The 13,890-nt window shown below is 45.7% G+C and overlaps 1 protein-coding gene across 2 annotated transcripts; it reads left to right on the forward strand.

Annotated features, from left to right (window-relative positions):
* Window positions 1-8,024: 8,024 nt before the first annotated feature.
* LOC123097651 (protein REDUCED WALL ACETYLATION 1) lies at window positions 8,025-12,903 on the forward strand. Of its 2 annotated transcripts, none has more exons than XM_044519448.1 (15): window positions 8,025-8,278; window positions 9,289-9,380; window positions 9,633-9,770; window positions 9,861-9,917; window positions 9,997-10,069; window positions 10,391-10,549; window positions 10,844-10,993; window positions 11,069-11,324; window positions 11,418-11,533; window positions 11,668-11,754; window positions 11,834-11,922; window positions 12,008-12,070; window positions 12,174-12,230; window positions 12,344-12,440; window positions 12,519-12,903. In XM_044519448.1, the coding sequence occupies exons 1-15, from the start codon at window positions 8,210-8,212 to the stop codon at window positions 12,672-12,674; spliced, it is 1,659 nt and encodes a 552-aa protein (XP_044375383.1). In that variant the 5' UTR covers window positions 8,025-8,209; the 3' UTR covers window positions 12,675-12,903. The 2 variants fall into 2 exon arrangements, with proteins under 2 accessions (XP_044375383.1, XP_044375384.1); XM_044519449.1 differs by having other exon boundaries at window positions 9,636-9,770.
* Window positions 12,904-13,890: the final 987 nt, after the last annotated feature.

Raw genomic sequence — 13,890 nt, forward strand, 5'->3', positions numbered from 1 at the left:
GGTTTAATAGTGGTACAAGGTGCAGCAGGGTGCAGCTACAACTAAGGCGGAGAGTTAAGTATGCAAGAAACCAACTGCTTATTGTGGGGAGGCACTCTGTAGCTGATGTCAGCAAAGTCCCTTTTGAATCTAGCCAGCCAGGAAGAGATCGAGGGGCCACGTGGCGAAAGTAGTTATTGTTCCTCTCTTTCCACATGCTCCAGGTTGCTACTAAGAAAACGTCCATGATCATCTTTCTACGATGCAAAGTCTTGAGGTGTGCAACGAGCTCCGGTCTATTTCCTTGCGAGGGCCAACATACATTGAGCTTGTTTCAGCATTCACTGCTGAAAGGGCAGTGGAAAAACAGGTGTTCGACGGTTTCTTCAACATGGTGCCCACATAAAAGACAGTCAAAGTTGTTACCAATGTTATAGTGCCTCCTCTTGAGCATGTTTCTTATATTAAGGCAATCTGAAAGCAGGAACCAGCTGAATACTTTGAGTATAGGGATGCTTTTGGCTTTCCAGAGCCATAGATATGCCTCATGAGCAATCATCTCTCTGAAGAAGAAGGTGTAGTACGCCGTGGTTTTGAAATCAGCAGATCCCCAAGTGCATATCTAGGCATCATTAGAGTCAGTCATCATTGTAGTGCTTACATCTTGTTGGAGAGCTCTCAATTCATCATACGCTTGGACAGAGAGGGGCAAATGGAAGGCCTGGTCAAGGTGCGTGATTGAGAGAAATTGGCGTACTGAGGTGTCTTCATTATCTGTGAAGGAGAAAGCACGCGGGTATGTTTCCGACAGGATGGAGTTATTCCAGTCATCCTTCCAAAACAGTGCCGTGTCGCCCGACCCAATCTTCACCTTAGTGATCCCTCTATAGACAGGCATTAGCTTCACGAGCTGGCGCCACCAAAAAGAGCCGCACGGTGCTGCAGCATGGGGGACAGTGGCAGCATAGTACGTGTCCCAAATCAGGTGTACCCAGGGTGTATCGATTTTGTTGTAAAACTTGTGCAACAGCTTAAGGAGCAGTGCATCATTCTGAACTTTAAGATTGAGAACTCCGAGGCCACCATTATTCTTTGGCCGACACACCATATCCCAGGCCGTAAGGGAGTTACTTTTCTCTCCATCATCAGTTTTCTTCACCCTGAGTCTGTGTCTTCTTATCTTGTCGAATTGTTCAATGATTTTGGGCGGTAGTTTAAGAATCCCCATTGGGTATATTGCCAGCGAGGTGACCAACGAGTTCATAAGTGCCAATTTGCCCGCATACGACATCAACGACATAGCTACTGTGATTCTGCTCTCGGCTTTGCAAACCCATGGAGTGAGATCAAGGACCGTAGGTTTTGTTGTGCCTAGGGGCAGGCCAAGATATGTGAACGATAGTTGGGCACATTCACACCCGAAGATGGCAGCAACATCCTTGTACTTGTCTTCCGGAGTGTTCAGCGGGATAAGCGTGGACTTGTGGAAGTTAATGTGCAGACCAACAGAGTCAGCGTAGTCAGTAAGTATTTGTTTCATGCAGGTTACTTGAACTCGACAGGCCGACATGACAATGATTGTATCATTCGCGTATTGGATCATTGGGAATTGATTGTCATGATTCGAAGGTATTGGAAGTTGCAGAATGTTGTTGTGCATGGCTTCATTGATGGCTGTTTGAAGCAAGTTAGCGGCGAGCACAAAGAGCAAGGGGGACAGTGGATCGCCTTGACGATACCAGAAGTGTTTTCCTGGGACGCCATTAAGAAGCACAGAGGATCTGCCTGAAGAAGAGATGCATTTAAACCAATCAATCCATTTGTCATTAAATCCCATACTTCTCATGAGTTGAACGATGGTCGAGTGTTTCATAGTGTCAAAGGCCTTGGCGAAGTCTAGTTTCAGCAAAACAATCTCTCGTTTGGATGCTTGGCATTGATGGATGTACTCGAAGGCCCAGGCTAAGCAATCATTGATGGTGCGCCCCTTAAGAAAACCATATTGATTACGGTGCACTACTTGTAGAATGATCTTTTGTAGTCGATTAGCTAGTAGCTTCGTGATCAACTTAAGGCAGCAGTTGAGCAACGTAATGGGTCGATAATCACTAACTGTTTTAGGGGCTCTGGTCTTTGGAATGAGAATGATGTGGCCGTAGTTAAGGCTTTCAAGATTGAAGTTGCCCTTATGGAACTCATCACATTGACGGTAGAAGTCGTCTTTGATCACCGGCCAGCAAGCTTTGAGAAACGCACCATTGAAACCGTTCGGGCCAGGTGCTCGGTCAGGGGGCATTTCTTTAACTACAACATCAATCTCTTGCATTGTGAAGGGGGTGGTGAGGCTGTCAAAATCCACATGTTCACGTAGCATCTGAGAGAGGTTGAATTTCATCTGAGGTGGTTTAGTTGTCCCCATACATGTTTTGAAATCCTCGAACAAGATTGACTCTTTCCCTGCATGGTCATCCACCAAAGTATCCTCATTGATTTTCAAGCTGGAAATGAAGTTTTTTCGATATCTTTCCGTGGCCACTGCCTGAAAAAAATTTGAGTTCTCATCGCCAAATTTAATCCATCTAATAGTGCATCTCTTTTTCCAATAATCTTTTTGGTGTTGTAGGAGTCTTAGTAGATGTTTCTTGAGATTAGACTGGAAGTTACTTTCCTGTCTTGTCAGAATGTGGTGATCTGCAATGTGGTCGATCTCAAGGAGTGCTTTGTTAGTGTTGGCAATAACTGTTTTGAGTCTTGAGATATTCTTACTCCATTGACTGAGGGTGTGTCTCAGGTTTTTAAGTTTCTGACAAAGACTTGTAGCAGCATTATCAGACTTACCATGTTTGAGAGGTTTACTCCAAGCGCGAGAGACCACATCCATAAAGCCCGGGTGAGCAATCCAAAATGTCTCAAACCTGAATTTTTTTCTCTTGGGAATGTTGGTCTGAATCACAACAGAGCAGGGCGTATGATCAGATACCGGGCGGCCAAGGGGGTTAACCATGGTGTTTGGGAAAGAAGAGGTCCAGTTCAGAGTAGTGAAGAACCAATCAAGCTGCTCGAGTAAAGGATTCTGCTGCATATTTGACCAGGTGTAGTTTCTCCCTTTGATTGGTAGCTTAGTTAGGTTTTGTTCTCTGATAAAGTCATTGAATGTAAACATGTCATTTATGTTGCCGCCTGGTTTGTTCCTGTTATCAGGAGATCTGATGTAACTGAAGTCTCCAAGTAGAAGCCAATCTTCGGTGGTTGGAATATCGATATCAAATAGCCACTGGGTAAATCTATCGTGCAAATCACCCTGACAAGGACCGTAAATGTTCACAAGCTTCCAAGAGTGAGATGAGATCGTGGAAGTAAATTCAACACCCAGCGCAAACTGTTCTTGAATGAAAATTTGGCCCGTAAACGCAGTACTACACCAGATCGTGATAAGCCCCCCAGAAGCACCAATTGAGGGAATAAACGCAAATGAATCAAAACGTGGAGGACAGATCGTCTTAAGGATACTTGCATTAAAGTCTTGCATCTTAGATTCTTGCAAACAAATAATCGAGCGGCCCGAAGAGCTAATCGCACTAGAGAGCGCAAGTAGCTTTTTAGGAGAGTTTAAACCGCGAACGTTCCAACAGAGCACGTTCCAATTATGCAAAAGAGACATAGAGCAAACAAATAGTAAACTTGAGCTTAAGAGGAGGGCGAGACCGGGCCATCAGGAGCCCCATTGAGCGCCTCCACAGTGAGTTCCTCGGTAGGGATCGCGAAGAGCTGGATACCAACTTGCTGCATAGTGGAGATGGCCGTGGGCGGAGGAATCTCGGTCGTCTGATCATCAGTTTGAAGCGTTGCAGAGGAGTGCACATCAGACACAATAGATGGAGTAATCCTGGGCTTCACCTTGGACTTGGAAGGACGTGAATCCTAGTGAATATTGACACGGAAGCCATCGTACTTGTTGTGTCTGGTGCTGCGACGAAGAGGAGCAGTGTTGAGGGGGGCCACAGATTTGCCCTTGCGGCTTTCATCTGAACTTCTGCAGTAGAGGAGGATGGAGCAATGTTGTTCTGCAGGTCAGGAGCCATGAAGGGCAGTGGGGCCACCGAGTCAGAGCCAGGTGTCATGCTAGCAGAAACTTTAGAAAGACTTGGGATCGCAGGTGCAGATTCGGAAACTTCAGACTTGGGATCGATGGCAGGACCTGCAATGTGTGATGAGATGACAGCAGCTTCGTCCAAAAAAGGTCCAGCAGTGATTAGCAATGGATCATAGCTACGACCAACATCCGCATCCGTGGTACCAAGCTCTTGGATAGTGATGCTTGAAGAACCTATAGGCCCAACAATCTGAGTGAACTGCAGCACGTCATTAACCGCTGTAACCTGAATCTCCACGTGAACTGGTTCTGACCAAGCACCATAAGCATGACGCCACGGTCCCATAGTGGCCAGATATGGACGAATGGCATTGTAAATCGACACATTGAGTTGGTGTCGTGGAATAGGCTCAGCCAGCAGAAGTGTCAGCAGATGGTTACCTTGATTGGAGAGACCAAAACGGATACCGTGGCGGTGCATGTCCACAGTGATAGACAGATGATCTTGCATAGGCTGAATGTTGTGTTTTGCAGATAAGTCCTCAGCTTGCTCCATGATGATCAAAGCACCGCCAGAGTTTTCAGAGCTGGAACCGTCAGAAACTGTAAGAGAATCATTCCACGCATCGGCACCATTATCAGAAATGTTGTTTTCAGGGACAATGCCATCTTGAACAGCAAGGCCTTGAGCAGCCAACCAGGACTAGAAATTCATCAAGTGTGGAGGCATCACTGGGGGCTGGACTGGAGGGGAAGGAGGCCAGGCACCCCAGCCCGCCATGTTGTTCTGGTTAGGAGCATGGCCATGAGCAGCAGGGGCGTCATTGTGAGGAGCACCATTTTGAACTAGCCAATTATGCACCTATTGTTGATAGAGTTGCTCTGCAGTCAGATCCGGACCAAACTGAGGATGAGGGTTGCCGTCAGGGGGAGGCGGCTCTTCTCCGGCTGGTGGAACCTCCGACAGCATAGCATTCCAGTCGTTGCTGCGTAGAATCGTCACTTGCACAGTCCAACAATCTCTGGCTCCTCCAAGCTGCCACACAACAAAACTCTTTGGTACCAATCTAAGATGTATGACTTGAGCTTTCACGAGCATAAATCTCCTATCCTGCCTAGGGTTGTACCAAGAGATCAGAGACCCATATCCCCCCAGAGCTTTGGTGATGTAATAATCAGTTTGGTAGTCATAGGGGAATCCAAAAAACATGAGCCAGACAGCAGGACCAAAGGTAGTAGTGCGCCTATTGAGAGCTTCATTGTGGGGGACAAAAGTTATGAGCAAATCTTCATCCTCAAGCTCTAAGGGTGTTACAACCGCGGAGTCACGAAGGAAAGAATCCACAAAACCAAAGATCCCAATACCAAATGGATGATCACTTTCTTCAGTGGTAAAGAGGTGGGCCTCGTGAAGCAAACCTTGCACAGCGTCGCGGATGGCGGCACGGCGGTGGAGAGGAACATAGGCACTGGCTTCAGCAATCGACAAGAAGTCGTGATTCAGAGGCGGGATCGGTCCAACCACCATCCCACTGCGCACCAGGCGATCTGCAGGTCCCGGCTCGACGGCGAAGCCCGGCGGAAGGAAAGGCACCAGGTTAAGTGGGTAGTTGGCCATGGAGGCGAGGTGGAGCGGGGGTGGAGTCATCGAGGGCGATGGATGTGAAGTGTGGAGTGAAGGTGGTGGCAGGAGGGCTATAATGGCATTGGGCGGTGGCGTTTGGAAACTCGAGGCGGAATGGCGACCGTCCGGGGTAGTTTTGGAAAGATTGTTTTTCGTAGGGATCCATTTCCATTTCTCATGCCAGCGTTTAGAATAGCAGGTACTAGCCACGTGGTTGTAGGCCCCACAGAAATTGCACCTCGTGTTGGAACGAGAGATTGACCGAGGTTGAGATTTCTGGCAAGTAGGGCCAAAAATCAGTGTGATTGATCGAGTTGGCATGTTGCGTGGTATGATTGCCAGATTTTGGACCCGAAATTGGGCGCCAAGATGATAGCAATGGGCAATGTATGACCTTATGATCCGGGGTTGAGCAATGAATACAAATCACCCTGGCCATGCAGGATGATCGATTGTGACCCCATTGTAGGCAGCGAGCGCACAAAGTGGCCCGATGATCCGCTAGCGTAGAAATCTCCTTTTCTGAATAATCAGCTTGGGCCAGATCAGCTTTATGATGGGCTGATAATATAGGAGGCCATTTTGTATGTGGAGGAGCATATTTGAAAGTAGGGGATAAAAAGCTTTGCGGCAAAGACGGGTATTTAAGCCAGAGAGGGCATTTAAAGGAGCCCAGCAATAGAAATGAATGTGATTGATTATCCTCAAATTTTCCCTGAGCGAGATAAATGTCCATTAGGCGTAGTCTGTCCTCCCAGGGCGTTGTTCCCGTTGCCTCATTAATGTCCTTTGAAAATGATCCAAATTTGATATTTTGAGGCTCGACATGATCATGCGCTTTCGTATGAACAAGCGTTCGAGGATGAGGTCCGGCATACTAGTGAGGCCCCGGACATGCGGCAATGGGCCGGACATCCAGCCTGTGCAGACCGTCAGGTAGCAAAGCTTCTGGACTAAGGGGTCGGATTTCTGGGGAGCACACGGACATCCGACAACACATGGCTGCCCGAACATCCGACGAAGGGGCCGGACATCCGGCAAGCAGGAATCAGTAGTTGATCTCATTTTGTGATAGAGGCCGGATTTCCGGCAAGGGCCCCGGACATCCGGCAACCTCCAGGCTACAAACACATGAAGAAGAGAGAGTGAGTGTATGTGATGATTGTTGATCCTACCAGTGATCCAAAAGACTTGGGCATTTTTAGGAGATGTAGAAGGTAGGAAAACTGAGAGGAATACGAAATGACTTGAGCAAGTCTTCTGCTAACCCTATCGATCTCCTCTTAATAGTGTGGGATCCCTATACTCAAGAATAAACCAATAAAAGAATCATTGATGTAATGTTTCTTCTTCCTTGAGTCATATCAATCTCGTACGTCCATGGTCCACACACACATGTGTCAACCGAGGGCTAACACCTGAGATTTACTTGATAAACATAGTTAGTTCCCTACATGTATATTGTCATCAACACCAAAATATGATGTAAGGGCATGATTGCACTTTCACTATACAACATTCCAGTCTTCTAGTCATTGTTCAATTTGACTCAAGTTAGGCTTTATCTGTCTATCAGGGGATGGACTAGTTCGTTCGGCATATGGTCATCTCGTGGCTGAAATTAAGGAGTTGATGTGTGACAGAGAATTTATTCGGACGCGGCTAATCTGCACCCGAGCTCACAGTAAAATCGAAAAAAATATTTTTTTAAAAAAAAAATTCCAATTTTTTTTGAGAGAAACATTGACAAAAGTTCTAAGTGCTTGCAAAAATTCGTCATGAAATCACATTCCTAGAAGGCGTGGCAAAAAAACAAAAACAGTACTCTGAAAAAGCTACTTTCAAACGGATTTTGAAGCACTGAATTTGTTTTTTTTGCCACGCCTTACAGGGATGTGATTTCATGATGAATTTTTACAGGCACTTAGAACTTTTGTCAATGTTTCTCTCAATTTTTTTTCGATTTTTTTTCGATTTTACTGTTTATGCGGGAGCATATGAGCTCGGGTGCAGAATGGACTTTTCAAGTTTATTCTCCATAAATTGACTAGGGATCAGAATAGAGTTGCCGATCGTCTGGCAAATTATAGTCGTATCGAGTGTACCACGGCACCGCCATGAGGATCTTCTGGCTTTTGACTGTAACTCTCTTAATTTGGAATAGAACTCCTTTCACCTTGCAAATAAAATTTATACGCCTTATCCTATGTACCTTGGAAGTTAATTTTCCAGTAGCTGAAAAGAAAGACGAATCTTTCCAACCTAAATGGCTAAATCTAACCTAACTCTTTTAGGTAGACCGTCACTTGCAAATCGCACCGACTGTGGGCCGCGTTGTCCATCGCTGGTGGCCCCACATGCAGTGTCTGCGCGACTCGCCGTCCGTCGTAATCCGGAGAGGCCCTTTTGCTCTCACACAAACCCGCGCTTATTTTCTCTCGGTTACCTAACTTTCGCCCCTCCTCCGATTCGGGTTTGGATCCCAGCGCCAGAGCTTGGCGGATGCTGTAGAAATGGCGGAGGCGCTCGCGTCCGCGGGTGGGCTCGCCATGGCGGCCTCGACCTCCTTCACGCCCGGCCAGGTGAGCCCTAAATCGCGCCTCGATCGGGCGTCGGCGCGGCATTGCTGCTCCATGCGGATTCCTTGGGTGCTTCCTGGAGCTTGTAGGCGATTGGCGCGGGGCTGAAGTGGTAGCGGCGGGGATTTTAGGGGGGCGGGTGAGCGGGCAAGCAAGTGCAGAACTGCGGGGCGCGCTTTCTGTTTTAGGTGGTTGAAAGGAAGCGCTGGAGATGGCATGGTTGTGAAGTTTCCTCACGGGATTCGGTGTGCCTTTTCTTATTTGAGGGATTCCTAGATTGGTCAGTGAAATGGTTGCTGGCTCTGTTGCGCTCGCACTTGGTTGGTTATTGTTGTCAATGTGCAAGTATTGCTCGTTGGTTAGGATTTGGTGCTATTCTGATTGGAGGGGAACCAGTTAACCTCATTCAGGATTGAGAACCGTGGCTAATTTCTTTGTGTGTGTGTGTGTGTGTGTGTGGTGGGGATCTATGGACAGATTACTGATGTGTGTTTTGGAATGGTAGTATCTAATCTGGGGTGGAATTCTTTTTAGCCGTACGAACACATTGATGAATGAGGGCTGTAGATCTGGAGACATCAGATGTTAAGATAGCCATTAAGATCACCGGATTTCTCTGTTGTATTCTTGGGGAATATATGCTCATACTAGTGATTCAGTGAGTGTGTGCTAACCCACTTTATAGGTTTGGCCATTCACCCTATTGAATTCAATGTTGATGTGCTTGTTATACTATACATGATCGATCCTTGAGTTTAGTAACCGGTATGAGGTTCAGCGGGCCAATTAATTAGTATGCAAAACTGCAGAGTATTGTGGATTGCAATAGTACAAGGGCTGAAGTTTAAACAGCGCGTCTAGAAGGCTTTTTGTAACTTCCCCTAACTAAGTATGCATAGTGATGCTATTATCCCCCCATGAAGTTAATTTGTTTATTACAGATACTATAATTTATTTATTTCTGGGACATTGATCATTGGAACTGACAGAACTTGCTTTGTACTTTATCCCAGCTTTCTGCTTTTCTGGGATTTCTTTGGGTTCTTGCGGCCTGGGTGTATGCTGAGGTTCTCTTTCATGGGAAGAATGCTGCTTCACTTAAAACGTGAGTAAATTCTATTTTGATCATGGGAATGCTGCTAAGTTGTATCTCCCCTTTGAATGTCGTCTCTGAACAGAAATCTCTGCCTATGCTGCAAGTACCATAGGTCCATAGCTCAATATATCTTACTTTTTCTGGGGTTGATCTATTTTGTTCTTCCATCTTGAAATGAGTATTGGCACCATTATATGTTGCTTTTAATGAAACACTACTTTCTAGAAGGACTCTTAAGTAATGTTTCCTTCTCTTTGTCAGTAGACACTCGGACATCAATTTATCAGACATGGATAGCAGCTCAAACAAAGGAGAGGATCAAACAATGTTACTGGAGGAGGGTGGTCAAGTAGCTGGTGCAAAGCCAGTTTATGCTTCTTTCACATCACAGATGCTCAGGTTGCTTGTGAACTATAATTCTCGATGGCAATAATAAATGATTGTTTAAAATGTCAAGATTCAAATGCACTGACTTAGTTGGTTCCACAGACTTTTCTGTATGGACCAGATACTTCTTCTGGAGCATCGAGTGACACTGAGGGCAATGTAATCTACTTGCATTCTGTATTCGTTGATACTTGTCTGGTTGCATTATTCTGCTGACCGCTTGCCATTGGTCTATCAGATCCGAGCTTGGAGGCCATCTACTTTACTTTTACATATGCGACCGCACAAATATATTCGGAGAGTCTGAAAAGGTACTATTATGCTGATACTTGCTAGAAATGTATGCCCACATTTAAACACCATCTGAATGTATAGTTATATGGCATTATTATCTATTGTAAATAGCTTTCAGATTCTAGGTCTGCTGATGCTTTAGTATGTTGTTTTTCTGTAGAATCTTATGCTAAATTTTGATGTCCCTATGTAACATACTGGTAAAAATCAGATTCTTAGAACATGTCATCTTTTCTCACTTATTCAAGTTAATGCAAAATACTAGAAGCTGCATAGAAGGTGTGTGTGCGCAATATGCTATTTTCAATTGGATAACTTCTTTTTGTGTGTATCTACAGAATTACAGCCGAGATCTCTTCCTTTTCCTCTATTTTCTTCTTATCATCGTAGCAGCTATTACTTCCTTCAAGGTCCACCAAGATAAGTCCACATTCACTGGAAAATCTATACTATATTTGAATAGGCATCAGACGGAAGAATGGAAGGGTTGGATGCAGGTATTTTCATAGTTCATCTTTCTTATAGCATTTTGTCTGGCTTTTATTCTACTACCCGCCGATCATGCATGAATATTAATGCATCAGATTTTTCTAACGAGAATGTTTGACTATTCAGTTGTAACTGTCATCCTGAAGTGCTTACTTGCTTAATGCTTACCTCCTTCACCTTCATTTATAACCTGTTAGTTGTAAATAAGCTGATTAACCAAGGGCATCCATTTGCAACCAGCAAGGTTTTGATCTCTCTGCTAGCAGAGCACCACTTCTCAGCATTGCTTTGTTTCTTTCCAGGTGCTATTCTTGATGTACCACTACTTCAATGCTAAAGAGATCTACAATGCGATTCGTGTGTTCATTGCTGCATATGTCTGGATGACTGGATTTGGTAACTTCTCCTATTATTATGTGCGGAAGGATTTCAGTCTGGGACGATTTGCTCAGGTCCATTCTTAATTAGTCCAATTGTTCTTTCTTTTTATCCGCAGAACTTTACTAACATGGTTGCACCTTCAACAGATGATGTGGCGCCTCAATTTCTTTGTGGCATTCTGTTGTATTGTCCTAAATAATGATTACACACTATATTATATTTGCCCTATGCACACTCTTTTCACCCTCATGGTGTATGGTGCTCTTGGAATTCTAAACAAGTACAATGAGATTAGATCAGTGATTGCGATAAAATTTGTTGGGTGCTTCTTGGTAGTTATCTTGGTATGGGAAATCCCAGGTGTCTTTGAGATAGTCTGGAGCCCATTCACTTTTCTTCTAGGTCAGTTTTCCTTTGGTAACAGTTAGTGAGTTTGCTAGTCTATGCATTTTTTTCTTCAATGAGACTTAACAATGTTACTTGTCTTGTGTGCAGGTTATGATGATCCTTCTAAACCAGATCTCCCCAGGTTGCATGAGTGGCACTTCCGATCTGGACTGGATCGCTACATATGGATTGTGGGGATGATATATGCCTATTACCATCCAACGGTATGTTCCGTATAACTTGTTTTATGCAGTATGCTGGCATAACTGATATGTTTTTTTAGATCCAAAGATAGTTTCAATTTCGTCAGAATTATCAAAAGAGCGGGTGAAATGTGTTTGACATCTCCATGTCATAGGTTGAGAAGTGGATGGAAAAGCTTGAAGAAGCTGAAACAAGAACGAAACTCTATATTAAGGCCTCTATAGTTACAGTTTCTTTAACGGTAATTATCAAACATCTACAGCAAATTGTCCGTCATAGATATATTTTGATACGATCTGCTGGCTTTCTGGTGAACACAGGCTGGGTACTTGTGGTATGAGTACATCTATAAGCTGGACAAGATTACCTACAACAAATACCATCCCTACACATCCTGGATTCCCATAACGTATGTATTTTTCCTGTTTGTGTCGAGTATAAATCCATCTGTATACTGTTAAATCTGATTGATCCATGTGTGTTGCATTCAAAAGTGTTTACATCTGCCTGCGCAACTTCACTCAAGAATTCCGGGCGTGCTCCCTAACGCTATTTGCGTAAGTTTTGTGTTAACAGAGCAAATTGTATCTTTATATGACTAAATGTAATGCTAATGATCTATGAATATGCGACTAACACATGTTGATTTGTTTGTTCTAGCTGGCTTGGAAAGATTACACTAGAAACATATATATCACAGTTCCATATCTGGCTCAGGTACCATATCCAGTTTCCGTACTTTATAGGTTCTGCCATTTGTGCCACTGGATAATTGCCTTCAGATTTTAAATGACTGAAACTTATTTTGTTTGCTTTGATGACTCTCGAAGATCAAAGGTACCCAATGGGCAACCCAAGTGGCTATTGACGATAATCCCAGATTACCCACTACTTAACTTCATGCTGACTACTGCACTATATGTTGCGGTATGTACACCTTCCCCATGTATGACATTGAATTTAGTCCATAAAGCGACTTGCTTATGCCAGCATGTGTTTCTGCAGGTTTCCCATAGGCTCTTCGAACTGACTAATACTTTGAAGATAGCATTTGTACCTCGTGATAACAAGCACCTCTCGTACAATTTTGTCGCAGGGATTGCCATTTCAGTTGCACTCTACTCTGTATCATTTGCCTTAGTTGGCATAGCAGGATACTAGCAAATTTAGCCATTAGTTTGTTAGTTCTAGTTATATTCTAGGGTATCAACAAAGCTAGTTTGATTGTCGGTGAGATAAGTGTCAACAGGCACACCGCATAAACTGCTTCTCTTTCACCCTGGACTTGAGTCGGCGTGCCCGCGTTTTAGTCTTGAAGAGTGTAAAATGTACAATGTGCCCCAAGTGGGAATATGATAAGGGTACACACACGTACACATATGTACAAACATGTCCTGGACATTGTTGGTCGTGATTGTAATTCTTGCGGTTGAGTAATTGTCGTGGTGGGCGCACGGCAGATGCCAAGGGATGGCTAAAGAGAGGAGGAGGCTCGAGGGCGCTGCTGGACTCCAGAGGCGAGGTTGGCATGAGCGGGCGCGGGACGTCGGACATACCCAGGTTCGGGGCTCTCCGGAGAGATAATACCCCTAGTCCTGCCGAGTGTAGTTGGATGATCGATAATACAATGTTGCTCCTTGAGCTGTATGGAGGAGGAAGGAAGCTGGCTAAGGCTTGGGCTGCTCCTTCTCTCCGGTGTTGCTGTTTCGTGGCTAGTCCTCTCGCTCGCCCCCCGAATGATCGTGGGCTCCCGGGGGTTTTATAGTCCAACCCCCCGGGGGTATAATGGTAATGTTACAAGTCGGTAGGTCAGTATTGTCGGTGTCCGGGGACCCGGGCTGGGTCCCGCTGAGGGCTTGTGGTTCGCCGGGTTCCCCTAGGTGCGGGCCCCGCATGCCTAGGGAAACTGTGCGCCGTCTTGTCGATCGTCAGGGCGTGGCCGAGTCGAGTCGCGTGCAGTGCTTTCCGTCAGGTTACCGCTTGCTGTCATCAGCGGTGAGGGCGGGGGCACTGTAGCTACGCCGGCCCTGGTCAGCGGGTAGGTGAAGGGCATTGTTGCCACGTTCCTGCTGACCAGAGGCATGGGCGGGGCACTGTTGCATCGGTCATCGTTGATTGAAGTCTCGTCCCCATCATACGGCCTGGATGGGACGGGAGTTGACCCGCGGCTGGATTGCGTAGCACGCCATGGGTGGCGCTGGCTTGGTGAGGAGGCTTTGGCCGTGCCGGGTTCGGCTGTCTTGCGCTAGTTGTTGAGGCCGAGTCGACGTGTCTTGCCGAGTCGGCTAGTCTGGCCGGCTTGTGGGGCTTGGCCGGGTCGAGCGACCCGACCAAACGCGTGCCGGTATTGAGGGGCGGTGCCAGCCCCGTTGTTTTT

This window comes from Triticum aestivum, chromosome 4D (assembly GCF_018294505.1).
Source record: "Triticum aestivum cultivar Chinese Spring chromosome 4D, IWGSC CS RefSeq v2.1, whole genome shotgun sequence".
NCBI classification, from domain to species: domain Eukaryota; kingdom Viridiplantae; phylum Streptophyta; class Magnoliopsida; order Poales; family Poaceae; genus Triticum; species Triticum aestivum.